General features: G+C 39.3%; 1 protein-coding gene across 1 annotated transcript; it reads right to left on the bottom strand.

Moving 5' to 3' along the window:
• Window positions 1–2,811: 2,811 nt before the first annotated feature.
• C9 (complement C9) lies at window positions 2,812–25,137 on the bottom strand. Its single transcript, XM_049794793.1, has 12 exons — window positions 25,018–25,137; window positions 19,014–19,131; window positions 18,216–18,360; window positions 16,688–16,835; window positions 14,879–15,017; window positions 13,435–13,653; window positions 10,789–11,029; window positions 9,268–9,396; window positions 7,055–7,233; window positions 5,897–6,125; window positions 4,883–5,062; window positions 2,812–2,969 (listed from the first exon to the last, which is right to left on the bottom strand). The coding sequence occupies exons 1-11, from the start codon at window positions 25,101–25,103 to the stop codon at window positions 4,902–4,904; spliced, it is 1,794 nt and encodes a 597-aa protein (XP_049650750.1). The 5' UTR covers window positions 25,104–25,137; the 3' UTR covers window positions 2,812–2,969; window positions 4,883–4,901.
• Window positions 25,138–26,756: the final 1,619 nt, after the last annotated feature.

Below are 26,756 nucleotides of genomic sequence, written 5' to 3'. Positions count from 1 at the left end.
AAAATTACTAGGCAAGCTACAGGCTTATTTGCCTGAGCACAATATTATGCAACTCTAAGAATAGATTTGAAAAAACAATTTGAAAGAGAAAATATTAGGTGTACGTAGCTACATTAAAGGTAGGTTTCATTAAAGATGGATTACATGTGAATGACTTAGTATCTGTTTTACAAAGTTTAACTGGCATTTTAGGCAAAAGTAATTAACTTGATCTATCTAGATTTTAAGCAGAGTATTTCATATAATGTCTTTTTTTGAATTTTAAGTGATGGAATTGGGAGAGAATGTGACCTGTCAGAAGGCTGCAAGGTAGACAAGGAGCTGGCTAAAGCAAAATCGGTTTAGAAGTGAAAGGGGAATCCCTGAGTTTTACTGGGATTACTAGCAGTATTCTGCAGGCATAGGTCATGGGACTGACCCTGCTCATTACTTGGGTCAGGAGCCTGGTTCGAAAGCCGGGCCTATACCGATGTTATGTGAAGATGTACTAAGCTGAATGGTTCTCCTAATACTGGGGAGAATCAGGTCATTACACAGGAAGAATGAGAAGACTTTGTGTATTGGAGTGATAGAAGTCAACCAAAGTTTAATGATGAAGTCATATACTTAGTGCTAAGAACATGGATGTTTGCTCTAAGCCAGGGAGACAGTAAGTATGAGTCCCTAGCATGACATGCACATGTGAAAAGAGCATGTGATTCGAGTGCACAGTAGACAAATGATTTTTAGGAGATGCAGCAGAAGAATTTGTGCAGAGCACTGATGAGAGCTCATTTAGAGTATTGTGTGCAGTTCTAGTCAACTATGTTGAGTGACCATGAATTTAAACTGACACAGATAGAGGTGAAGTCTTCTTGTATGAGTAGAAGGACTTCCTGGCTTCTGAAAGGACACTAAAAAAGCTTGCCTTGCTTAACTTAAGAAAGTGGAGATGAAAGAGGCTATGACAAGGTCTGTAAGTATCAAGAAAATAATGATTATTTATACTAAAAAATAAAAGATTGAAATCAAATGGGTATAAACAGGTTGTGAGTACATTTAAAATGGGAATTAGACAAAATTTTATATTAATTTATATTCATTCATGTTCAATAATGATCTTCCAAAGTACATAGAGGAAGAAGGAGATCAGTAAGGCTTCCATATGCTACATGAACAATTTATGAAAGAGACTTAATGACAGGACGGGAAGGATTCTGATGTTAGGAAAAAAATCTGTTTGTCAGATGGAGAATACTAACTGTACTGGAAAGATGCTTGGTCAGCATGTCTGGTCACATTGAGGGTTAAATCTCAGACTATGGTAGGTTTCCCTAGGCCTGTTCTCCTTTTTTACTTTTTTTTTTTAACCAGGAGTGTTTACAAATGCAGCTCTTGAGGAATTGCTCTGTCTGCTAAGGATTTCCTGATACCTGGTAGCTCTGCTCTTGATGAACAGCTCCTGCTGTTCTCACAGTGAGACAGTAACATCAGATCTTCCACCAAGAGCAGCTTTATTTCAGGTGCACAGTGCAGCAAAGTACATAAGTGTCACATCTGAGACTTTCTGAAATGTCCCAGGAAGACTTCAGGGATGCCAGGTGCATATGTGCTACATCCATTGAGAAAATCCTGTGTTTGCACTTGGAAGCATTAATTAGTGGAAGCCTATTTCCACTTCTGTGATGTGAAGGGAAATGTTCATGTTGGCAGGAATCAGTGAAAGGCCTTTTTAGGTCTGCCTTTGTAGCACAGGGTATGATTCACTTTCTTTGGTCACCAGTGCACTTTCACTTTTTGAATGCTCTCCTACCATAGGTGCCTGGGAAACAGTTCTCTCTCCTGCTTTCTTTTGTGCTGTTTGGTCTTTGGTACTTCAAGTCTTCAGGGTCACTTGTGGTGGGCAGGAGGCAGGTAAAGAAGCTTCCAGGGGACTCTTCCAGACCTGGACTGCAAGTATAGGAGGGACTGATCTCATTGATCTGATGGCTTTTACCATTCCTGTGTTTCCAAACCACTCAGCTCTCATATACCCTTGTTCTTAACTTTTTAAAAGAAATCTGTTTTCTTGCATCTTGCTTCCATGTGGATCTTCTGGTGTCTAGTAGAATAGCTAAGATGACATTAATACTTTTTCCTCAACAGGGACACTAATTTCTTTTCATTTTCTCAACTTAGCTGCCTTTTTCCATGAAAATTCTTTGAGAACTATCCTTCTCCCCACCCCAAACAAATTTTCCAGTAATTGTCCACTGGTTTCAAAAGTCACTGAGGAAGACTGACAGGTAGGTGCAATGACAGTACAATTGCCTCAGCCTTGTTTCCTTTGGAAGTTTTGCTAAAAATATGGATGGTAATGTAACAACTGTTCTATCCCTTTGTAATGTGCCTCTGATTTCATATAAAAATCTTAACACACTGACATAGACAAGATACAATGTCAGGCTATTCAGCAAATGTTGGGAGGAGCAAGAGCAGTAACTCTAGTAAAGCTGCATGTCTTCATAAACATAGTGGTGATTCAGGGCATGAATTAGATGTAAGATGTGGGGTTGGAAATAAATCCTTGAGGGCATTTTCCTGAAGATAATGACTCTCCCAGGTTCTTTACTAATAATATACCATCAATCAGCTGAAGTTGTATACATTATTCTGATAATCATGCTGGATTTGAATTCCTGAAAATCAGTTTGAAAACATACTACAAAGAATTATGAAAAAACATTGTCAAGGGGATACCATTACACCGTTGACTAACAAAGATAGATAACGCATGCTATAATGAAGGCCAAAGACAAATAAAAGATGGACCACACCCACTGCATCAACTCATCTCTGTTAAGATGTTTATTGGTGTATTACTTTGTTTTGATTAGCAATCATTTAAGCTGCAGCTGTTTTTAAGTCATGGCAATCCATTGCTCTTGGATAGCCAGATGGCCAGTAGAAACTGTGATTTGTAGAATCGGTTTGGAATCCATTATTGTTTTCTAAAAAAGGAGAAAAAATAACAAAGAATTGATAGAAGGTAGTAGCTACAACTTATAAATTTTTCAAAATTTAAGTGAAATAGTACTCTCATGGGTCACCAAGAACATGATTTCAATGTGTCTCAAGTATGACTGTAATGTAAAATAATTCTAATGAAGAATGAATCAAAACACATACTGTGATTTTCAGAAGACTTAAATATCTGACTTCTGCTGGAAAAGTGAGACTCAACATGTCTGAGGTATCAGGAGCCAAAGTTAGGTTAATTCTTTTAACAGAGCTTTTACTATGCCATAGCAGAGGAAACATATCTTAATATGTATGTATCATGAATCATCATCATGGTATTTGCTGTCATGGCTGAATAGAAACATGTTAATGATTAATTTGTGTCAGTGCATGAATAAAATTAAGCTGTTTATGAAAATTTTTTATAAAATAAGACCAACTTCACTGGATCAAGCAAAGGCTAACTTGATAATCTGTTTTTAACAAGAGGACAATAGCACCAACCTAAAGAATGTCCATGAGTAGGGAAGCGCATAGAAATACTTGCCCAGAATACTTTCCCATCCTGCTAAAATTGATGCTTCAGAGGTTTCCTGAGCAAGCATGATTATCTACATGTTTGAGAACCTTTCATCAATTTGTGTTGAGGTTTTTAAAATGCATATTTACTTTTGGTATGGCCACTGTGTGAAGGACCAGTCTTCAGTCTGTTTTGAATCTGCCACTTGCTAGTTTTATTTAATTTCCCTTATTTCTTATACTTGTCTTCCTCATATTACTCTTGATTTTCCAGCTCTGTATCATATTCTTCTCTCAATTTTCTCTTTTCCACCTTTGGAATAATTTAGGGAATAAGTAACTTTGATGGCTTCGAGATGCAGTGCTATACGAAGCAGTTTGTAATTCCCTGCTGTAGGGCTAGAAGGCCCATGAGTGCTGTTATGTCTTGCTGGCCATGCTTTCTGCAGCGTGCTTCAGAAGTAGAGTATTAGGTGTAGCTGAACTCTACTGAAGAGAGAGCAGGCATAATAGAAGTCTGATGCATATTTTTAGTGCAGGTAGAAGTCATGTTGCAAGACTTACCATCAGGGTGTTTCACTGAGGAAACATTCAAAATCCTTCCCCTATCTTGCCACCTCTTTTCTTCTTGTGGCCTCCCAGAAGAGAAGGAACTTACGGAAACATGTTAAGCATAAAACCCAAACACTTCCTCTTGGGCCTGAAAACTCTTACTGTTACATCCAAGTAGCATGCAAGCTTCTTGTTCTCAGCACAGGAAGAAAGTTGAGACCACCTTGCCATTTTATGGACCAAAGCATCCATCCTCAAAATCCTGCTTATTTTTTTGTTTTATTTTGCAGTATTATACTGAAAATTTTAGAAGAATGACAAACCCATGTAGCTAGACATTTTCTTAAACTATTTTTTTTCCAAGCTAAAAGTTTCAAAACTGCTGTAACAGTAGCTTTGTTGGATTTAAGCATTCTGTTTATCAAGTAAGAGAATTCAGACTCCCAAACTGACTTTATAATTTGTTTCTGCAAAATACATCTCTTTCCCTCTCCCTAAGACATGATTTTTTTGATGGAGAGTCTGACTGGAGGTGAAATCTGGATTTTAAGAGGTGGATTTTCAGTCTGTTCTTATCCAGAATTCCATTTTACTCTTGAGTTCTGTGATATAACATCACTTGTCAAGACATTCAAATACAAATCTCATCATTCACAAATTCAAGTGACAAGGTAGCTGTTTTTAAAAGCTGTATCAAGTCTCAGATTTAAATGAAACATGCAAGTGGATTCACCCATCACTTCTTCAACTGTGTCACTGAAATGCTCCAAATATTGGCTGAGCATTTATTCTACACAGCAGTAACATATTAGTACTTAGAGAGGCTGCTTACCTGTTTTTCAGCAGCATAACTATTTTGCTTCTCCACAGGGCCGTTTTTCAATGCTTTCTCCCTGGCATGGTCTGCCATCAGGTTCTGGTGCAGGATTATTACACTGGCGAGTTCGAGTGCTTTCTCCATTGATGCAGGTGGACCAGGCGCTCCAACAGCTCCAGCCTCCATCAGTGACAACTGGTATTAAGACACCATACTAGGATTAGTCCAGCACCTCTTTGTCTTCTGTGCAGTGACAGAGAGATAAATCAGAGCTTTTTACTTGGCACTTTTGAGGGTGGACAAGGTAGGCCATGATTCAATTCTTACGTTCTCAAGTTGTGGTGACTCTGCAGATCACTGCAGCCTACAGCATACAAACCATCACACAGATTTGGCTTTTGAAACTGCTCGTCAGCAGCACTGCTTAAGAGCCCAGAGGTTTCAACATTTTTGTCACCCTTGGAAGCTGCCAGAGTATCAAGTTCTAAGGCCCATTTTGGGCACCTGTGTTTTAAAAACTTGGCCACAGAGAATGAATTTACTGCACGCTAAATTTTCTACATGTTGTGGAACTGCATTCATCTTCTTCTTCCCCTTTGTGGACCAATCCGATATTAAGCTAGCACAGTAATTATGAAATATGATCATGTGTTAGCAAACACAGTGCTTTTGCAGCAAACTGAAGACAAAACAGCTTATGATGTGGTGAGATTGCTTTTGCCTGAAATCAGTTTACCATTGCTGCACCATGCTTCAATAATGCTCCTCTTTACTTACATGAACTTGGGGTATCATTCCAAGACACAACAATGTATGTGGGACAATGAGCTCTAAATTAGAATGCCCTCTTTATGAAAAGAACCCAGTAACTTACACTAACTTCCACACCTTATAGCCATGAAGTTTGACAGCAGTAGGTATAAGGGAGTAGTATGATATCTTTCTGTCCTTATGAAGGCTCATTTTGTCAGCATATTGTTCACAATAAAAAAATATGCTCATTTTAGTCTGTCTGGGGTATTTACTAACCTTTAACTAATGTAGATTTGGGAATCTGACAAGCAATTCCCTTAAAGTAGCTTGAGCACATGCATGTACAGGCCCCATCTACCAGCACAAGGGTGCCTCCATTTTTGCAGGGTTCACATTTGCACACACTGTATTCGGTAACGTAGTCTTCAATTGCTCTTTCCAAATTTTGTTTCTTTAAATATGCATTTCTCATCTTAACTGGAACAAGTGTATGTATTGGAGAAGGCTGTAGAAGAAAAAAGCCCATGCATAACAGACTTTTCTGAAGTTCCGAATCCTTTTGATACACCCATCACTCAAGTAAGCATCTGAATAAACTGTCAAGGTTGTGGCAGTGTGCTCCCCCCCGCTGCCCCTGCTTAAGCCATAACCAGCAGTGGGGGTTGTGATGGCTGCATCCAGCTTACCCTGGATTTTGGGGGACAGGTGGCAGCATGGTAGCCAAGGGATGCTTGGAACAGTGACCAAGACGTCTTGCCAGTATGCAAATATGACTGTAAGTCAATCCTCTTACTTTATAAATAGTGGACAGCCAGCCTGGGGCCCATTGAGCTCTCCTGCACAGCAGTGGGCTGCACGGCAGGATCCCCCCTTGAGCAGGGACACCTCACAAGGTTACTCCTTGAGGTTGAGAGATTTCTTGCCGCAACAGATTCTCAGTAAGTGATTAATAGCATGCTAAACTTTGAAATCTTAGCTAAGTGATATAAACGATTGATTGCACATATATAATCCTTTAGACATAAACCATTGACCAAATCTGTGGCTAGGAGTGGATCCAGCTGCAGCTAGACTCCTCTCTTTGAGAAGGAGTTCAGAAAGCAAGTGGGTCCTTTCGAACCTCATGACTCAATGGGACGGTCTCCCTGACATTTTTTTCTGACCCTGTCCTCTATGCAGTAAATACTCAAACATACCTTGCCATCAAATCTTTTTAAACCACTGTCACATTTACCATTGAACTTTGTTAACGCACTGTTTTACATCAATAAAGTACTCTGTTGCTTCTGTCTTATGACTGAAGTGCATGACTCCATTCATGACAAAAATGAAGAAAATACCTGCAAGTTCATGATAAACTTGCAGTCTCACCTCCATCTTAGAACAAAAGCTTTCAAACTGTAAGAGCCACAGCTCTGAAGAAGTTGTACTTACCCGTTGCTGTATCACTACTGGAGCATCAACCAAAGACTTAGCCCACTGTATGTAATCCTCTACATCAACCATTTTGGATCCTCTCAGTAACATTTCTTTTATTTTAACTGAAAAATCAATTGTCCCTCCATCAACGAAGGAGATAACATCATCAATGACAGCGTCATCCTTATGTTCTGCTGCAGAAAGAAAGAAGAAAGGATGAAGGAAGTTGGATGTCCATGCATCTTGAAGAACAATTGTCTTTTTAGCACAAGTCCGTCTCTATAAAGTGACTGTAGAGAGAAGAACCCTTCACTCACTGACTGTGGTGGAATTCAATCTTTCTTTGCTCATACCTCTTATGCGGGAGGAAATCTTCTATTTTGCATTTAAATTAGAAAACCCTATATCTGAAAGGAAAGAAGGGGTAGGGCAAAATGACAGGTATCATGGAGATCGTAGCTTTTTGATAACAAGCCAAAGATAATATGAGTAACGCTACTGTCTCACGTGAGCTCAACCAGAAAAGGGCAGGAATTAGACTAGTAGGAGGTTTTGCTTCATAACTAAAACACAGGAAGAGAGCACTGAAAAGAATTGCCTCTTCTGTGCTCAGCAGTAAATCTCCTTGCCTTTTGCAATTTTTAGGTCATGTGATAGAAAAGTAATTTCCAGACACACAAAGGAGCAGAGAGGAGCAATGACAGGCAGGGGAACACAAGTAGCTTAATAAGAGAAAGGAAGCCCCTGCCTTGATTCTTCCCAGGCCTGTCCCAGCAGAGGTATTTGCCCTACAGGATGGGGCTGAGGATGAATGAACAGCAAGATGAGTCAAAGGAAAGGCTCTCTGGATGCAAAGAAGGGCATTTTGGGATTGCACAATCTTAAAATACTTAGAGCGTGTTTAGGGGAGTACCGTTGAAGAGGTAAGGGGGGGATCAAGGTGGCTTTGGGAGGAACAATCATGCGAAGGTAGAGGGATAAAGGCAAAAAAGGGGACTGACTGCAAATAGAAACATGGCTGAGCAGTGAGCTTGTCTGCTGCATACTGTCCTTGATCAGTGCAGTCTGTCCTGGCCTACCATTAAATTCCATTTCTAACTATTTTCCTGGGTGAGGGGACTCTACTCCTTGTGCATGTGTGTGTATGGAGATCTGTATGCCAGCAACTAGAATTGGACAATGGCTGATAGGGACCTGGTATTTGTGGTGCCAGTAACTGGAACGAGTGAGTTTACATGTGTCAGTGTGTGATCACTAGGAAATATCAAGCCAGACTAGGAGGTGAACAGGGTAAGTGGCTTGGGAGCCAAGTATCAAAGTGGCTGTTAGTCTGGCCCAGATATCTATGTCTCTAGAGTCTAGAGTGAGACAACTGGAGGAGCTGGCTACTGGAGTGACCAGGGTATTTAGGCCAAATACTGGAGAAACCACAAGGTCTTGAGGTTGACTGACACCTGTTTGCATGTGAGTGTGTGTCTGTGCAGGGCAACTGGAGATAAGAGGATCCAAGGACCAATTGCTGAGTAGACTGCGCACCTAGGGCCAGTCACTGGAGGCATCCGTAGTGTGTGTGGGGGTGTGTTGGTGTGCATCTGGTGGTCTGTACCTGCAATGGGACTGGAGCTGTGGTCCTTGGGGTGTTGTATATCTGGGTGCCAGTAACAAGGGAGACTAAGGATCCAGTTGCTGGTTCAGTTGAATGTCTAAGGTTAGCTGCTGGAGGGATCTATGTTGGCTATGTATGTATATTGAGGAGGGGCTGAAATATCTGACAGTTGTGTTGTCTGCAGACACTATCAGCTCTAGATGACCCTGCTTGAGCAGGGGATTTGGACAAGGTGGCCTTCAGAGGACCCTCAACCACTCTGTGATTCTGTGATATTTCACACTAACAGACTTTCACCCCGATCAGACGGAGAGAAGAACAGGATGAAGCCACTGGTGCTGTTTGTGTTTGCCTGAGTGCTGTGCTTTTGTGTATATCGATTTGTGTGGCTAGCAATGTGTGTATGTATCTATGTGTTAGGTAAGTATGTTTGTGTGTGTGCGCACCTACCATGCTCAGCCTGGCTTGGTCTGGGAGCATGGAATTATGGCAGCCTCACCTCTGCTGATCTACCAGATTTGTCCTTTCCCTAACAGCAATAGCTATATTGATTATAAAAAAGGAAAAAAATTGGTATTTTGCCTTAAGGAAAAGATGTAATGTAAAATACAGATATACTTACACTTGTCCTTCACATGAATCTTTTCACATTTACCACCCTCAATATTAACATCGGTATGTAAGTCTTCATATGCAATATTGACACCTAAGTGGTAGCCGAGGCATCTTTTCACATCTTCTACAGTGATACCTAGAAGTGGAAATAATTAGGTGATTAAAGGGATTGTATGACCATAAATAATGTGATACTATTATTCTTGGAGAATAAATTTCAGGTCTATTGGACATGTTTATGGCTTTCTTCTTCCCATTTATCTCCTGCATTTTCCTCTTCCACAATATGAATGTGAGGATGATTGTATCTGAAGCCCCTGCACAGAGGCAGGTGAGATCTACAGTGATTAGGAAAATACCAAAACCTTCCAAAAACTGATTTCTATTTTCCTTGATCTAGCTAAGAGCAGATGTCCCTCTAGGGACCACTCTTTCTATATATTCTATTGGAATTCTGTCTTTCTCAGCTGCTTATCATTTGGTCTTTTTATGTGCTAAGTTGTTGAATCCTCCCAGTCTCTGTCCCCCAGCCTCAAACATGTTTCTCCACTCCTTTTCCCCATAAAGTTAATTAAGGCCACTAATCTCTTACAGGTGCTCTATTCACATAATTTCTAATCCTCCTTTATCCGCTACTGCCTCCAACACTATTTTTTATTTATTAAACTCAAACATATAATCTGGAACTTCACTTTTGTGTTCAGAAAGACTTTTGCTTAAGATTGGTACTTAAAAAAAATCCAGCACCACATTATCCAGGTGCTGAACCTAGTAATAGTGGGATACGTAAGTGACAGCTTTGCCCTATATCCCTTTGCACAGTCTGAATATCTGATAATAATATTGTTGGTGGTGCTGCATGCATCAGGTACTTATTTTCTGATCTCCAAAATCAGCATAAGTATTACTTTTTCTAACTTTATTCTAGAATGATACTTTTAATCCATCACAAAACCACATATTTCTGAACTGCACATGAGGGAGGATTAAATTGCTACTTTCCTATTTTAACCAGGGCAAGGAAAATTCCAGGGTGAATGTTAAAATCTATAAAAACAGTTTCAACACACTCAAGTGCACTGTGTGATTTCTAGGAAGTTCTTCAATTTATTCCTTATTTTTTTGCCACCACCACACTCTTAGAGCGATTGTACCCCAAGAAGGTACCAACTAGCAAATTTGATTTAGGGTTTAGGCAGATTTTCTAGGCATTGGGGGTCTCCTGTGAATCATGTCACACCAATTAGTATTGCTAGCATTCTGAAGAGGTTTGTTTAAGATTTTTTTTCTTAGTTACAGACTTAAAATACAGACTTCTAATAATTCTGGAAGTTACAAAGACTGACTCTCATCTCTGTTGAACTCATGCAATTCTGTAATGTCACTGGTGTGCCACAAGTGGCACACGGTGAAATGTGCTGTTCTCAGTAGTGCTCCATATACACAAATCTATCCTCATACTTCTCTTTGCATAACTGGAGACTTGGTGATAATCTGCATAACACAGCAAGGCCAACAGAATGCATACCTACTCGAGACATAGCGTAATTATCCAGCACGTACACAAGTTCATATTTTCCTCCTACAGTTCCAGAGACTGCATAGTGGGTTCCATAATCTTCTAGGAATTTGAAATATTCCCCCTTATCATATTCAGCAGGCAGCAAGTTTAGATCATCAAGGAAACTATCTGTGAGACGGACATCACGACTCCTCATTTGGAATCTTCCCAGCTGAATCTTTCCTTTTACATGCAGAAAGGTTTGGTTCTAAATGCAGGGGGAAGAAAGCAGATAAAAGTGCCATTCTGGTATGAAGCACAGCAGGAAAATCTGTTCTATTTTCCTTACAGGGAAACACAGCACCATTAAACATGGCATTCAATATAGCGTTTTGGAACAGGGACAAACTTGTTCAAATTGAAAGTTCTCCAATTTAAACTGAGGAAGTTGCAAGAGATTTAGATCATTTCAGTTCTTTCAGTTTTGCAGAACTCTCCCCTTACTAATTTCAGCAAGCCCTTTGTGATCTATTTGACAACAAGGTCTTCTCTTTAAGTACAATATCTACTCAAAGTGCCTCTCTGACTTTCCTAACATTGAAAAGTAATTCCATATGGTTTGTAGATAACAGAAGCTGCCCACTGAGGTCAGCTGGACTTTTGTCTTTGTTTATAGTCAGAGCAGAACTAAGTTCTCACTTTTATTGGATCACTTCTCTGTTATTAGACTGTCAGGAGGAACAGCACAGCTCCAATTAAAAACAAAAAACCCAAAATAACATTGTTAAATGAAAATTAATTAGGAAAAATTTCCTTTGAGGCCTTTGACCCACACAGACATACTAACTCTAGATTTAGTGACTGATATTTTCATAAATTACACTGCAGATGGTTTTATATCATAATCTAATCTAGGACCTAGCTGCTGCCCAGAACACATGACATCTTGTGAAATAGTTGCACTTAAGACTCTAAGCAAACACATGCCTTCCAAACCCCATTATTATCTGCAGTACTTATGTGACTCCCTTAACAGTAGTGCCTAACAGGAGGTACGTAAAAGGGATTTTGCAACTGACCATCACATTAGTTGGCACTATTTAAAGAATCTTAAACTGCTGACTAGGATGCTGCTTAGGACTGGCAGAAATCTTCAGGCATCTAAATCTCTGTGAAGAAATTTTTGTAGGTGGAAATATTCCCACCATCCAGCATGTACAAAATCCCTTACCCTCTGGGCTTCTCCTGGCTTTAACATGCAGGTGAGCCGTGGAGGGTTCTCGACCAGGGACTGCTACTGCAGAAATGTGAGTTTACAGTGATAGACCTCTACCAGTGACAGATCACAACTCATTTTCTGAACTGATTTCCAAGCAAGAATTTGAGGCCAAAACTCCTATCACAAGCCACTAGACTATGAGCAGCCTGTAAGACACCCTGAGCTACAGAACTTGATCTTCCAGGTCTGTGGAGATGAATGCTTTGAGATTTAAATAGTCCATTTCCATCCCAAGAAAACTCATACCAATACAAAGTCAGTGCTGTATGTCAGCTTCTCTTCATAGTACTGACCTTTCTCTTCAGCATTATTTTAATTAATCAGTTATAAAAGTTATCTTAGTTTTCCTTTATATCCACTTGATCTCCAGAGCTCTGAAGGAGTCCTGGACAACAAGGCTGACAAGAAACTTGAAAGATTTAATTAGTTGAGGCAGATATATTCTTCTTTGCATGTGGTGCATTTCAGCAATATGGAATTGATGTACCTTGTACATGACAGCATGTCACGATCACAGCCTTCGGTGTATACAGTGGGAAAGGGTAAATGACCTGGGTGGTTAATTCCACTAGCACCCAGCTGCTGGATTAGGCCACAGTGTCTAGCATGTCTAGTATCACTTTTTGTGGTCTGTCTTTGACCTCATTAGATGTTAAGGCTACTTCTTTACTAGTAAATAAAATGGGATAGGACCTTTCCTCTGTCTCAAAGGACAGGTAGAGAGGTATGGCTTGTGTGCAATTCCAAAATAGGCTTGCTTTCTCCAGACTGCCGACTGGGAACATTCCCTTCACACATGCTGCAGGGGACCACAGGATGGGCATTGCTTATGAGAACATGAGAGCTGGCACATACCAAAATCATGGCAGTGTGCTAGTAAAACTATGGATTATTATGTGCCAGTGCTAATGCCCATGCCTCTTAGCCCAGGGTAGTTTATTACTACAGATATACCTGAATGGCTGAGATCTGACCTTTCAGTTATTATTCTACACGTCTATTTTGTCTTTACCTAGCATGGGCCTGCTCAGTGGCAATTTCTATCCCAGGACTTGGCCTAATTTGCCCACACTGCACTAGATCAGAGCTGCTCTGTAATCAAGATAAGATCAGAGATACTTGGCCCTTTCTCACAATCAAGCTCATGTTGAAGATGAGGGTGGTTGCTAGTCAAGGATAAACAGTGGGAAAATGAATCTACATTTGGTTACTCTTTGGCCATATCTGAAATCTTAACCCTAGTATTACCAGTATTTGTTTTTTCATGCATAAATTGCAGAAAAGCAGCAGGCAACTCAAATACTGAGAAAGATTAATATTGTGTTATTCTAACACAGTAAATTTTACTGTTTGTAAAATAGTTACATTAAACTCTTTAGCTTGATTAAACTTACCCTTTCTGTGGAGCTTTTCAGGATAGAGCTTAAACTTGAATTCTTGCTATAGTGATACTTGAACTTTTGTTCTAAACCATTTTTGTTACTTCCTTCAGTAGGTGTGTATTTCAGAGACAGGTCAGCATTAAAGTGTTTTTGTTTTTCTATATAAACTTCCCGTAACATTTTTACACGGTCATGGTAGAACACAGACGTGAAGGTTTTGTCTGCTTTTGTCTTAGAAAAGATAATGAAAAGGTTGTATGAGAAAACAAAACAGGCATTAATAGAAAAATCTACAGAGCACTTTAAAGTGGTATGTTTTGCATAGTGTAGCAATAAATTTTCTTACAGCTCTTTTTTTCTTTTAAAAGAAAATAAGTGGAAATATCACCCCTTCCCCAAATCACCTCATCTGGATCAGCTCAGTCATTCAAACCTGAACAGAAAACTTCAGAGTCAATACTTCAGTGAGTGTTAAATCTCAGCATGTAACATTTTCAAAGTAATTTATGTGTGTTAACAGTTCCTTTACATGTAAGGAGCAGTAGTCTCCATATCATTCCTAGAATGCAAACAAGATTTGCTAATAGGTTCTGACATTTGAAATTAATCAAAATTATGATTTTGCTTTCTTTTCTTATCGCAGGCAAAAGCTAATTCAGAATACCTATTTCAGTGTTGTTTATTTTTGTATACTTTAACAGAACATAAGAGTTCTAGTAACTGGAAATGGTTGTCCATCAAAATAAAAAATGAACAATGATGTCTGGGTCAGATATACTCATTTTGGGCAGGATCTGGTTTAAATTGTCATTGTTCCATGGAGTTCCTACTTACAGTGATAGGCAAAGCATTTGGTAAGCAAAATACTGCTTTGATTTCTGAAAGACATCTGACATTGATGTTTCTAAGATCATCAACATTTTTGTGATGATTCCAGTGATGATTCCAGTGTTCCTCACTGGAAGTCATAGACTGAATCTCAAAAGCCTGTAAGATTTTTTTTTTTTTCAGTGGGACAGAGAAGGTCATCACTCATTAGAAAGCCCAAGCAGGACCAGAGTACCATAATATTATTCCTGCCTTTTTATCAGTGTCTTTTGTGTGTCCTTGAAAAAGTAGCTTGGTTGCTGTTCTACCCAGTAAAAGTTAGGTATCATATTCCTTTCTGTACTTCTGTTCATCTCATCCACTTATATTGTAAAAATTCCAGAAAGACAGTTTCATTTACTGGGCATGGGTGCAGCAATGAACATGTGGGAATTTATCTGGCACAACTGAGCTTAACTGCTAAAGCAAATGATAATATAGCCTGTTTCCCTGTGGACTTTATCAAAACCTTGATGCTAAAAAACTGCTGCTGCCTGACTCAAGAGATATGCAGAGTCTTCCAAGAGGATGTCAGGATTCATCATTCAATGAAACACATCCTAGTTCATACAGAAGGACTTAGACTTACATCGTAATTGAGAACACCCACGTTCCATGGCTTGCGGTAGTATGTCCGCGTGTTTCCATCACGCACCCTTTCACAAAGACCATTGAAAAAGTCATTGTCAAATGGGCTGGCCATTGGCTGCATCCCTAGAATATTGATTCTACAAGAGAAATACAGGAGATGTTACGCTTCAGGAAAGGAGGTGCCAGCACCCATAGCCTGTAGACAATGATGTTATGACTGGAAAAGACAGATTCTGTAAGAGATGGAGATTATAACTGTGGAACTGAATTTTGCTTCATCCACAGCAGCATGAGCATGCGTCATCTCTTGTGGTCTTCTTATTTGTGTAATGGACATAATCATACCTCTTTTGTAAAGCACTTTAAGGGCCACGCATGAGAAATAAACAAATAAAAGTAGATAATAAGCATCAAACACAGTGAAAACTTTAGGAATAAAAGGGTGTAAAAACCATTTCTACTTGACCAATGTATCTGTGAGGAAGCATGCCTTATAGGTTTGAAGGGGACATCTCTACAGCTACTTTTAACCTGTTGGGTTTTTTTTTCATATCTTATATTAATTTGTTTGCTAGTAGGAACTTTGGTATCAAGTGTATACCAGATCCCTCAAATATGTAGAAGGAATATACAGCTACTCCTAGCATTGTCTTTTCTACCAGGGTGTGACCTGGTGGAGTAATAGAATTCCCTGGAGCACAGGATAGGAAATCTGAACCACTACAAATCCAGAAAAGCTGGCATATGGGCTGCATATCTCTATGCATTTATGTACAAATGTACAAGAGATACTTTGAAAAATAACTGCTCCTTGGAGGTTTCTATATCCCTTTTTTGCCTTCCTGTGTCTGTTTCAAAGATTTGAATTCATTTCAGCATTTCCAATATTTATGTCTGATACATGTCCATATACCTATCTCAGTGCAGAAGTGGTGTTGCCAGCATCACTACTGCACATCTGTGCATTTTCTCATGGAAGATTTTAGTAATGGATTATAATAGAAATAATAAAGAAGCTACTTCTAAAAATGCCTAAGTACCTGGCTTACTTCCCCATGCTACAAGAGCAGCGTTTTTGCTCTTGTGCAGTAACACTATTATCAAAATTAAATGAAAAGGATGCATCCTTTTCATTTAAACACAAGGTGGTGCTCTAGTATACCTTTACTTTCATTTGTCCAGTTTGGATAGCTGCCTTCTAACTCGATTTGTAGATAAACAATGTGTCACACTTTCTTCTTGTTTGAAAAGAAAGAAATCCAGCAGGGTATGAGAACAGAAAGATTAATTTTTGACTTAGATTAATGAGGAAAACTCCTGTGAACAACGAAGATCTGGGAAGTGGAGAATGCAATACTGGAAAAAAGCTGCAGGCAGAGTGTTGCAGTAAGTCATCCCATTGTATAAATAATCAAGATATGTTTTGTCCCTTTTAGACAGGCATGTTAGTAAAGTAATTGGGAATGACTGGTTCGTTATGAAATATCACTTGAAACATATCTATAAGCTTTAGATTTAAATAATAAATATTGTATGTATATTCATGTAATTAATTCATGATTCTGTGTATTAACATAATAATTGATTTATACTGTCTGTAGAAATATTTTATCCTCTGCAAGTATACAAAATAAAACAGTAGTTAGGTGTTCTTCCAAAAGCTACATAACATTTCTGAATACAAATGTGAACACAATTCAGATTCCACTTTTGGGAATGTCAGTTTGACCCAGTGCTTTCCGCTGGCTTTGGAGACAGTCCTAGACTCTTCACAAGGCCCAGTAGTACTTTTTCATTCATTACATACCCTTGCCCTGCGGTCCTGCCAATTTCAGACACATCAATATCATGGTTATGGCATGGTGATCGTGGGTTGGCTTCACAGTTATCTTCATCAGAAAAGTCTCCACAGTCATTATCTGCATTACACACAAGTCGACGCTTTATACATCGACCTAATCAAAGAATAAAACATTGAATGAATGCTTTTTTTTTCCAAGATGGACTTCAAATAACACCCCCAGCTACTCTTTATTGAGATCTTCCTCTTCATATAGTTCTATTATTGCCAGGAGCAATTCATGTCCTACACCCTGCCTCTTTCAAATGAAAAAACCCAACACTACTATATTTATTTATGAGTTTACTAGGATGGCTAAGGAAAGTAAGTGACAGGAGAACTAATGTAATTTGCAGAAATTCGTTACTCCCTTTGATTTTTTCTATATTAACCTTTGATTATAAGTGTTGGGGGTTTTTTAACTTGTATTAAGAAAATACAGGAAAATAATTCAATATCAACAAAGAATTATTCCTAAATTGTTTAAATTGTTGTTATTGGACTATATTATTTGGACACTCTAGTGTCCAAAACTATAGCAATTTGTGTTCTAAAGCAACAGTGAACTAGTAATTCTCCTGAGGTTGCATATTACAGGTTTTACAAAGACTGATTTTTTTTCTACAGGGGTTAAAGATTTTGGGTAAATTTAGCCTTAGCATAATAAAACAACACTTGTTGGTAGCAACTGCCTCACCTGTAAGTGCTACACAGTGGCTGTGAACTAGTAGTTAAACACATACTTTCTAATTTTTCTTTCTCTACTTGCACATCACAGTTTCAGAGATAAAGACAATACTGACAATGGCTTGGGACTCAAAATTCACTTACCATCTTTCCTTTTCTGTTTTGACTAGTTTTATTATCATTAAATTTTCCTATTTTATTTTGATTTACGATGAATCTTGAACATTATGTTCATTCATATGCCATGCACGTATCACTTTACAAATTTACATCTTACTTTGGATCTAGAGGCATTCTGGTCTCCAGCTAGCATCTTTCATACATACCACTTCGGTCAGTAAAACTCCCTATCCTTTTTGTTAAAATTCCTTCTGTCCTAGTTTTATGCAATGATTTTTCATATCACAGTGATTCTGTAGCAGGTGGAGCAGTTATGCTAGGAGAAAGGACACTCATAGTATGGTCAACTTTTAACCATGGAGTAGAAATTACAGGAGAAGAATTTAAACTAGATGTAAATTGTAATGGGAGATGAGAAGAATGTACCCATTCTCAAGCATTGCTCATGCTGTGGTTTTGGCGTTGTGGCTTTGCAACCACCTGTCTACACACTGGGGACTCTCTTTAAACCCTAGCAATAAGGCGCTGCTTCAGAAAATGATCCCCAACTAGAAAAGCTCTGAAGCATATCTCTCTTTTTGTGTATGTATTTTGTCTTCAATGGAAACTGATTTAACTTCACAGCACTAAGTAAAAGTGGTTTCCTGAGTTACTGCACAACTCGCTATGGCACAAAATCAAAACCTACCAGAATTGCATTCAAAGTCAGTACCACAGTCTTGTGGTTCTCCAGGACAGACTTGGCTGGTTTTACAGCTTTGTGTATCTCCTAAGGTCTCCAGGCATGGTCTTCCATCAAACTGTCCGAATCTTTCAATACGTCTAGAGCGAAACTTGAATGACAAATAACACTATTAACATTGTTTAGAGAGAAAAGAGAACTACCAGAACCAAAGGATTTCCAGCTTAACTTAGAACTTTTCAAGATGAAGCATATTTGGTGAAATTCTTTGTTGAAAATGCATAGGCACAGCTCATGGTATAAAAGTGTACAGGAACACTGAATTAATAATAATGTCTTAGCAAGTATGTAGAGATGTTTATTTTTCACTATGTAGTTTATTTCACTATTTTCAATCCAGAGAGGAAATGCTTCATATATATCTTGTATGCTTTCAAATCTTTCATTTTTTTTTGAAGTCTCATAAGAAGAACTCCCCTAAGAAAATGAAAATCTGCTTGTGAAAAAAATTTGCTTTTTATTTAAGAAGGGAAAATGTGTTGAAAAATAATGTTCTTAATGGAAACATCCACATAGCCAAAATAGATAATTTCTATCAACAAAACATTTTTAATGAGAACACTTGACCAGTTTTGGTCATCTGGGTGTAGTCTTCCTTCTCTTATGGCATCAGATCTGAAATGATCAAATCATGAACATAAAATATTAAAAGTTGCAATCTGATATTGTCCCATAACCAAAAAGCAGACAGATGATGTCCCTTTGGTTGTGGCTTTGGATCAAAGACTTCCAACTGTAGCTTACCCTTTGATAGGTGCAGGGGTCACAGGGCCCCCATGCATTCCAGCTGCTCAGCTTACAATCTATTGGAGATGGAGCATTCAGTTCTCTTGTTCCCCTGTGGAAAGCTTTTTCTGAAGAGCTGTGAAACAAAACATTCCAGTATAGTCCCTGGGCAGTATGCTAAAATCACATGACAGTTTGTGTTTAAGCATAGACCAATTTTGGATTTTGGAAGCATCTTCAAGCGACTTTCTGCTTCATTTTCACAGCAGTACCTGGTAGTTAGATGCATAAAAAGCTCCCTAATCTTAAATCCTTTGGTGGTTTAAAATTACATTAAAAAAACTTTGAAGTCTTAATAAGCCAGCTCTTTTTCCCATTTTTAGATCTTTGTGTGTACTGCTTTTTTGGTGGGTCATGTTATTGGAGGATCAAACAATGATAACCAGAAAACATCTGCAGTTCCCCGATTCAGACAGTGGCTGTGTTCCCCATATTTAAAGCTGAAGAGAAAGCAGCACATCTCAAGTAGACTTAGCAATTCAGTACATCTTTGTGATTTTTTAGCTTATTAACTTTAATGGGGTTGCCCTTAATTCTAGATAAAAGTTTAAATGCTTTCCTGTGTTGAAAGAAGGCTCATAAATAAAGGTACTACTTGCCCATAGGCTAACTTATATAGTTGGAAAAAACAGGCAAGTGTTTAGCTATCTAAGTATTCTTCAGCTTGCCAAGTTGAATACTTTGCCAGTTAGGTCTATATTTTCTAAAGTGACTCTTCATTTTGGTGCCGAGTTTTAAATATATGAAACTCCTGGCTCTCAGTAAGTGAAATGCCACCACTTCATAGAAATCGAGTTTCTTTAAAGCACCCACAGTTCAACATTAAAAACTGATGCACCGTAGGATGACTTGTTAATTTTAAAAACCAATGCCAATAGCTTTCTGGTGACCTTGTCTTCACAGGTAACAATGCTGGAAAGCAAAGGAATGGAGGAGCATTGAAGTCTGACTTGCCTGGTTTGCTCTCTGTAATTTATTATAATTTGGCCTTACATGCTGAGTATTCATCCACCACGAAACAATTCTCTCTCTGCACCTCTCCAGGTTAATGCTATTGCCTCTGCCCACCGAGCCATCTCCTAAAGGGTCTGAAAGCACAAACCATGCACGACACCTAATTAGCTGAATGAGTTTGAGTGCCCACCTGAAGGAGGGGCAAGGAGATGATAAAAGGACACAAACTGAAGCCCACCACACATACACCCACTGGAACTGGACCTCCAGGCTGACTGGACCAATGCTAGACCCAGGACTGGTGAACTCTTTCTCTCCTTTTCCTCTCTCTGTCTCACTCTCTCTTTCTCCTTTTCCACAATCCCTACACCTCATCCCTTTAAGACATAAACCGTTGACCAAGTCTGGGACTAGGAGTGGATCCAGCCACCCCTGGGCCCTTCTCTGAGGAGGAGTCTAGAAAGCAAGGGGGTCTGCTCTGAACCTCGTGACCCGATGGGAGGGATCTCCTTCTTCCCTGAGTTGACGTATATGGTTACCACAGGTTACACGGGTCACTGAGGTTGCTCCATGCCAATTCCTGTTAAGAGAATCCCCACCACCTGCTGTTAATGCCTTCCAAGTTCAGTTTGCTTCTGCTGTGAATAAAATGTTTAACTGATCATTTGGTGTTGTTTCACCTTAATTTAGCCTGAGGGAGTTCTGAATTCACCAGAACCCCTCCCTGGTCTCTCCAGCCCCGGTCACAACAGCAGATCTGCAGCTCCTGCAGCGTGATGTATGGGCTTTCATTGGAGGCAGGGCCTTGCCCTCCACCCTTTGGCCCCATTCCCTTGTACAAATATTTCAGGATTCCAAACAGATGTAACCTGATTCCACAAGATTGAGAAATCTGCAGTTTGGATAAGAAAGATATACCAGTTAGTTCAGCTTTCTGGTGATATTTGTTGTATGTTCAGGTTACATACATAGTAAGTTGTTACGAGACACCCTAAATTGACCTGTGTCTCTTTCCAGTTATTGAATCTTAAACAGCTCAGGGATCACAGCGTTGTTGTGCAACCTTTTATATACTCATCTGACCCTGACTGGCTCTGATGCCTCAGACTTTCCCCTGTCACACACACCAGCAGTAAACACGCACCACTGCTGCTGGAAGTATCTGCATCATGCACTCCCACTGTCTTGCCTGCTACTCCTAAACAACTCTCTTCCCAGAAGTCTCCTGACTTCAAGGTAGGGCCTGCAGTGAATGGATCCTTGGCTGAGGATCTTGCTTTTAACAGGTGGGATTCTGAAAAAAAGGAAACAGCAAAAAGCACAAATATGCCCAATATCTATGCACAGCAGAAATAAGACAGCGAATCAAGAATTCTCTCCATACAACGGGGACCTCCCAGACTCTTAGCTGGTATGGAAGTGTGAAGTCTTGTTGTGTGGCTGGCACCAGGAATTTGGATACCTCATAGACGATTCAGATCCAGTCTTGTGAAAAGTCCATTTAATGCAGAATTCCCTTTCACTAATTCTCTGGTGTACTCTGAGCACCTAAATCAATAACCCACTGGCTGGCAGCAGAAATCACCGGGAACTTGGGAGATGGCATTGAATAACTATGGCATTGAATAACTGCCTTGTTCTCACACTTTTCCCTGAGCCGGCTTTAATGATCACTATCAGGAACAGGGTAATGGATCAGCTGTCTCTTTGCTCTGACCCAGAAAGACTGTGATTAGATTAATCACGTTACTTTTAATTTGAGCCTTTTCTTCTACTTTCATATGCCCACTTAGGGGCCAGCTTTCTTTCTCCAGTGCTGCTGAGGTTTACAGATCCCAAAACATTCTTCAATGTATATTTCAACTATTGGCTAAGCATGTGTGCTTACATACATCAGAATTATACTTCAGCCTGGGAACTAATACAGTTTTTTGAAATTACAAATCCAGCTTAAGTTGCACTGCAGTCACACTTGCCCTGTGCTATATTGAGGTTTATAACTCAAAAATAAGAAAGAAAAAGAAGTATACAGCATCTCTTACAAACTTCTACAGAAAAGGTTAAGTCCTAGAAGGTAGTTATATAGAAGATGGAGGCACCAAGCAGAAATTGCTTCAGGGGAAATGCAATCTGAATATATAAAAAAACCAAAACCCAAAAACCCCAAAACAAACCACCAAAACCCCCTAAACTCTACCATGAGAAAAATTAAACATTGTAATACATTACCCATGGAAATGGTAAAATGTGCCTCACTGGAAATATTCAAGACTGACTGACAGGAGCCCTGGATAACCTAGTCTAAGGCCCTGCTTTGAACAGAACATTGTACAAGATCTCCAGAGGTCCCTTCCAACCTAGATATTTCAGTGTATTCTACAGTTCTATGAAATTCTGCAAAGTTGTAATGTATTTGAAGTTTGATGTAGCCATCCAGCCTCTCCAAAGACAATTCTTTCACCTGTAATTAGCTCATCTTACAAATACTTCATCAACACCACAATTTACTGTAACTTCATAATAAGCAGGCAATGCTTTGAAAAGTTGCTGTACAGTATTCTATTAAATATTTTTCCACTACTCAGCATAACAGTAACATGAACAGAGGAAAGAAATCAAAATCTACTGGTCTTGCAAATGGATGAGGATCAGCTTGTTCTTTCTTTTATCTGGAGACATGACCTTTCCATCTCCTTACTGATGTAGGATTGTAAACCTCTGGGTAACAACATCTGTTCTGGCATCTTGGGTTGAAGACTGACAGGTTGTTCTTAAAGATAATAGGAGTCGGAACCCTTAGACAACAGACCTTAAAGACATATGGAGGCACCTAATAGGATTTCTAAAGGTGGATGGATATGTTATTCCTAGCAATTATCAGGTATTTAGGTACTGTAGAAGTTTACATTGAAATGTATTTCTGAACTTTTAAATTACCTTGAAAATGCAGCCAAAATCCCTTGCATGAAGTAAGAATGAACCATGAAAAGTAGTGTCTAGGAGGAATACCTAAAAGAGCTATCAGACTCAAGCTAGTACAGATCCTAAAGAGTCTCCCAAAGGTTCCTATAAGTAATTATTTTGAGTCTAAAATAAAAATCCCAGGCAGGAGAGGCCGAGATTAACATTTCAATGCAAACGGAAATCTTGCCATCAACTGTCTGCAAACCAGAGTTGATGGTAGTCTTTGAGCTGCCTTTCAAGTAGCACAGGTTTTCACGTAATCCCAATTGAGCAACTCCTGCAAGAATATTCATTCAGTGATGTACGCACATGCTTAATCCCTCTCCAGGTTAGTGTACAAGGTTCACATGATTTGCTGCAGATCTAGCTTTAGGGTTTTGGATTTATTTGAAGTTAGAGAAGGAAAAAAAAAAAATCATCAGAAAAAGCTCATTGCAAACGAGTCTCATGAACACTGAAACACCAACAATGCATCCACTATCCAGACTGATGTAGAAATTCAAAGGAACACATATGGAAAGAGCATTTTATTCAACATCACTGTTTAGAAAAAACAAAGCTATTAGGAAAATTGGCAAGCCTGTAACCTTCACATTAAACCCAGGGAGAAAGAGTTACTGAAAAACCATGCTGAAACAGGACCTATTAAGTCACACAATTTAAGTAGGAGAGGAGATTAAAAGCATTTCATGAAGAATGTCACTGAAGGTGGCAGATGGTGCAAGAACAATTGAAATACCTTCTCTGCTATCCATTATTGGGGAGGTTTGAGGGCCAGAAGAGTAGTCTTTGGAAAGGAAAAACCATTTCACTATCAGTACACAAAATTTCTTGCACCTTGTCTTGGATTGCACAACAGACTCTGTACACCCTCAAGCCACACAGCTTAGGTGATTTGTTGTTGATCCATACTTCAAAACACAGAGCTGTTTGGTTCATCAGTTACAAAACTGATGACTCAAGAAAAAATCTTCTTTTGACAGTTAACACTGACCAAGAGAGAAGGCATGGCTCTCTTGAATTTAGAGACATGGTATCATCACATAAGGGCATAATTCTGCCAACTGTAGTTGCTAGCACCATCATGGAGCTGCATAGCCTTTGATATGATGTGAAGTCAGGCTGCTGGCTCACATTGCCTGCCATGAACTATCTGTAATAATCATATCTTCTGGCTCAACTGTTTCTAACTGAATATATGAAACCTGTGCTTTAATAGGATTTGAATGCCAAAATAATAACCATCAAAACATAATAAGAGAGGGAAGCAGCAGTCTTTCTAGCTTTGAAGGCTGCTCTTCAAAGTCTGGGTAGGTATTTCAAGCAATAACAGGAGCAGCCACTCTCAGGCCTAGACACTTGTGCAAGAGGCAATACTTTGTTGATCAGATAGTATTCACGTGTCATCACAAAATGCTTCACATACTGCAATTTAAGTCTTGAAGCAGACTGACCCCAATTTATTCTTAATGTACATATATCTATTATAAGACTTACATTCTTTCACTACTTTGCACTGACCATTCTCATAAATGACATACCGACTAGGCAGCTCTATTTCTGCTAGTGTAGCTCTTCAGTTATTTTCACTTTTATAAGGACTAAGCCTTTAGTTCTCCTTCTTGTGATACCTACAGTGAAAAAAACCAAAGGCTATATTTCCAAAGAATTAGAAATAGGCAGTCTAGGAGACATGAAATAGGAATAGAAGTACTGTAAGCATGATTGTGCATCTTCAGAAAGAAACAGATTGAGATTAGATTATATTTTCTCACTCAGTGTGCAGTAGAAAACAATTACCTGAGCTCCATCTCCCTGCAAGAACACAGCTTCACTTGCCATTAGTCACTTTTATTGTGCCACGTACATCCAAAATAAATCAAAAAACCATTTCTATTTGACTCCTTGAAATACAGCAAAAATTAGTTTCCTTTTTCATTGGGTATCTGAGCAAGCTACCATTAGAAAATATCTGCATTGGAGGTTTATGCTCTGTGATGGAGAAACAAAACAGAGTAGACTTCTGAAGACCAAGAACACTTACCTTCTGCTTTCCCCCCAAAGTGAGGCAGCCACCTCTAAATTGCATAGTATGGGTATAAGCTGCAGGATAACATGCATGCTTCTCATTTTGTAGCTGAATAGACAAGAATTGCCATGACTGAATTTGTAATTTCTTTATTTGTTCCTTTTGTTATTTATTACCAAGAGAACAAACAAAAAGCAGTGCTTACTAAACGGTGCCAATTACTGGCCAAAACTGCCTTACGGTAAATGCTCTAAAGTCCACTTTGCAGAAAATTCCACTTTTTCCTGCATGGAGACTGGGAAATAGTGTAAAGTAGTTTCAAGATTAAAAACAAACCATTTTTGTTTACTAGTACCTTTTAAATGTTGGGAAAACATTTTCTATTTAATTAGGGAACAGTTAACTGCCTAGTAAAAAGCAGTCATAGCAGTGACTCATGTGAGGAACGAGTAGTTCCTAAAGCAGAGCTGTTTACAAGAGCAATTTCAGCATCTAACATCTTTGGAATCCTTATTTGGAGTATTGGAGGAATAAAGTCCCAAGATTCTTTCTTCTTCTTCCCCCAGCCAATATAAAAGAACACCACACAATTTTTTGTTGCTTTGAAGGAACCTAAAACCTAGCTTTCATTGTCACCAAAACCCAAACCACAAGGTAGCTCTTTAGAAAGGCATTCCTATTCAGTGGTTTGCTGTAATCCTGATTTAAGGCATCATGTGCTATACACAGTCACAAGACAGAAGTAACTCAACCCTCTGTTTAGCAGTTAAGAATTAGGTATCTGGATGCAAGCTTAAAATAATCATCTAGTATAAGTATATTGCAAATTACCATGGGTTAAGTAAAAAAAAAAAAATAACTTTTTCTGTTCCCCCCTTTTTGTGACAGGGAGAGGGAAGGGTGCAGAATAGGGCAGGCAATTTTTTCCCCTATTCAGTCCTTAATTTGGGATAATTTCATTTAAAGGAACTTAAATCTGATGCAGCCTTAGTCCAGCTTGATGAGTCCAGTTGCACTCAACTCATTTGGTGAGCAAGAATGCAAGACAAACACTTGTAATACTGTATTGTTTCATCACATCTGCTTCAACTGATGGTATATATACCACCACATTTCATGGTTCTTTAAAACAGACTAAATTAGAGCAAACAGCTATTCAAACTAAGCTAGCAGACTGTCCTGGGTTTGGCTGGGATAGAGTTAATTTTTACAGGAACCTGGGAGGTGGGGGCACAGCCGGGGCAGCTGACCTGAACTAGCCAAGGAGCTATTCCATACCATGTGACATCATGCTCAGTATATAAATGGGGAGCGGGCCGGGGGGTGGTCTCGGTTTTCGGTGGGGGAAGTGGCGGAGCGTCGGGTCCGGGGTGGTGAGCAGTTGCACTGTGCATCACTCTTTTTGTATACTTTTTCATTAGTACCGTTGTTGTTGTTGTTGTAATTTTTCTTTGTGTTTGTCCCAGTAACCTGCCTTTATCTCAGCCCTCGAGGTTCCAGTTTTCTTTTTCTTTTCTCTCCTCCGTCTCCTCCCCATCCCACCGGAGGGGGGCGGAGGAGTGAGCGAGCGGCTGCGTGGTCCTTTGTTACCGGCTGGGCTGAGACCACGACAGTCCTTTTTTGGCGCCCAACGTGGGGCAGAAGGGTTGAGATAACGACAGATCTGGCCAGAGCGTGTTGAAACAAATTTGTCAAACGCATTTCTTGGATAAATAGATGTTAGTCACAATGTTGTTTCATTTGTTTACATGGTG

Source organism: Accipiter gentilis, chromosome Z (assembly GCF_929443795.1).
Source record: "Accipiter gentilis chromosome Z, bAccGen1.1, whole genome shotgun sequence".
Classification (NCBI taxonomy): domain Eukaryota; kingdom Metazoa; phylum Chordata; class Aves; order Accipitriformes; family Accipitridae; genus Astur; species Astur gentilis.
The sequence above is the reverse complement of the archived record's forward strand: the minus strand, read 5'-3'. Positions and strand labels throughout refer to the sequence as shown.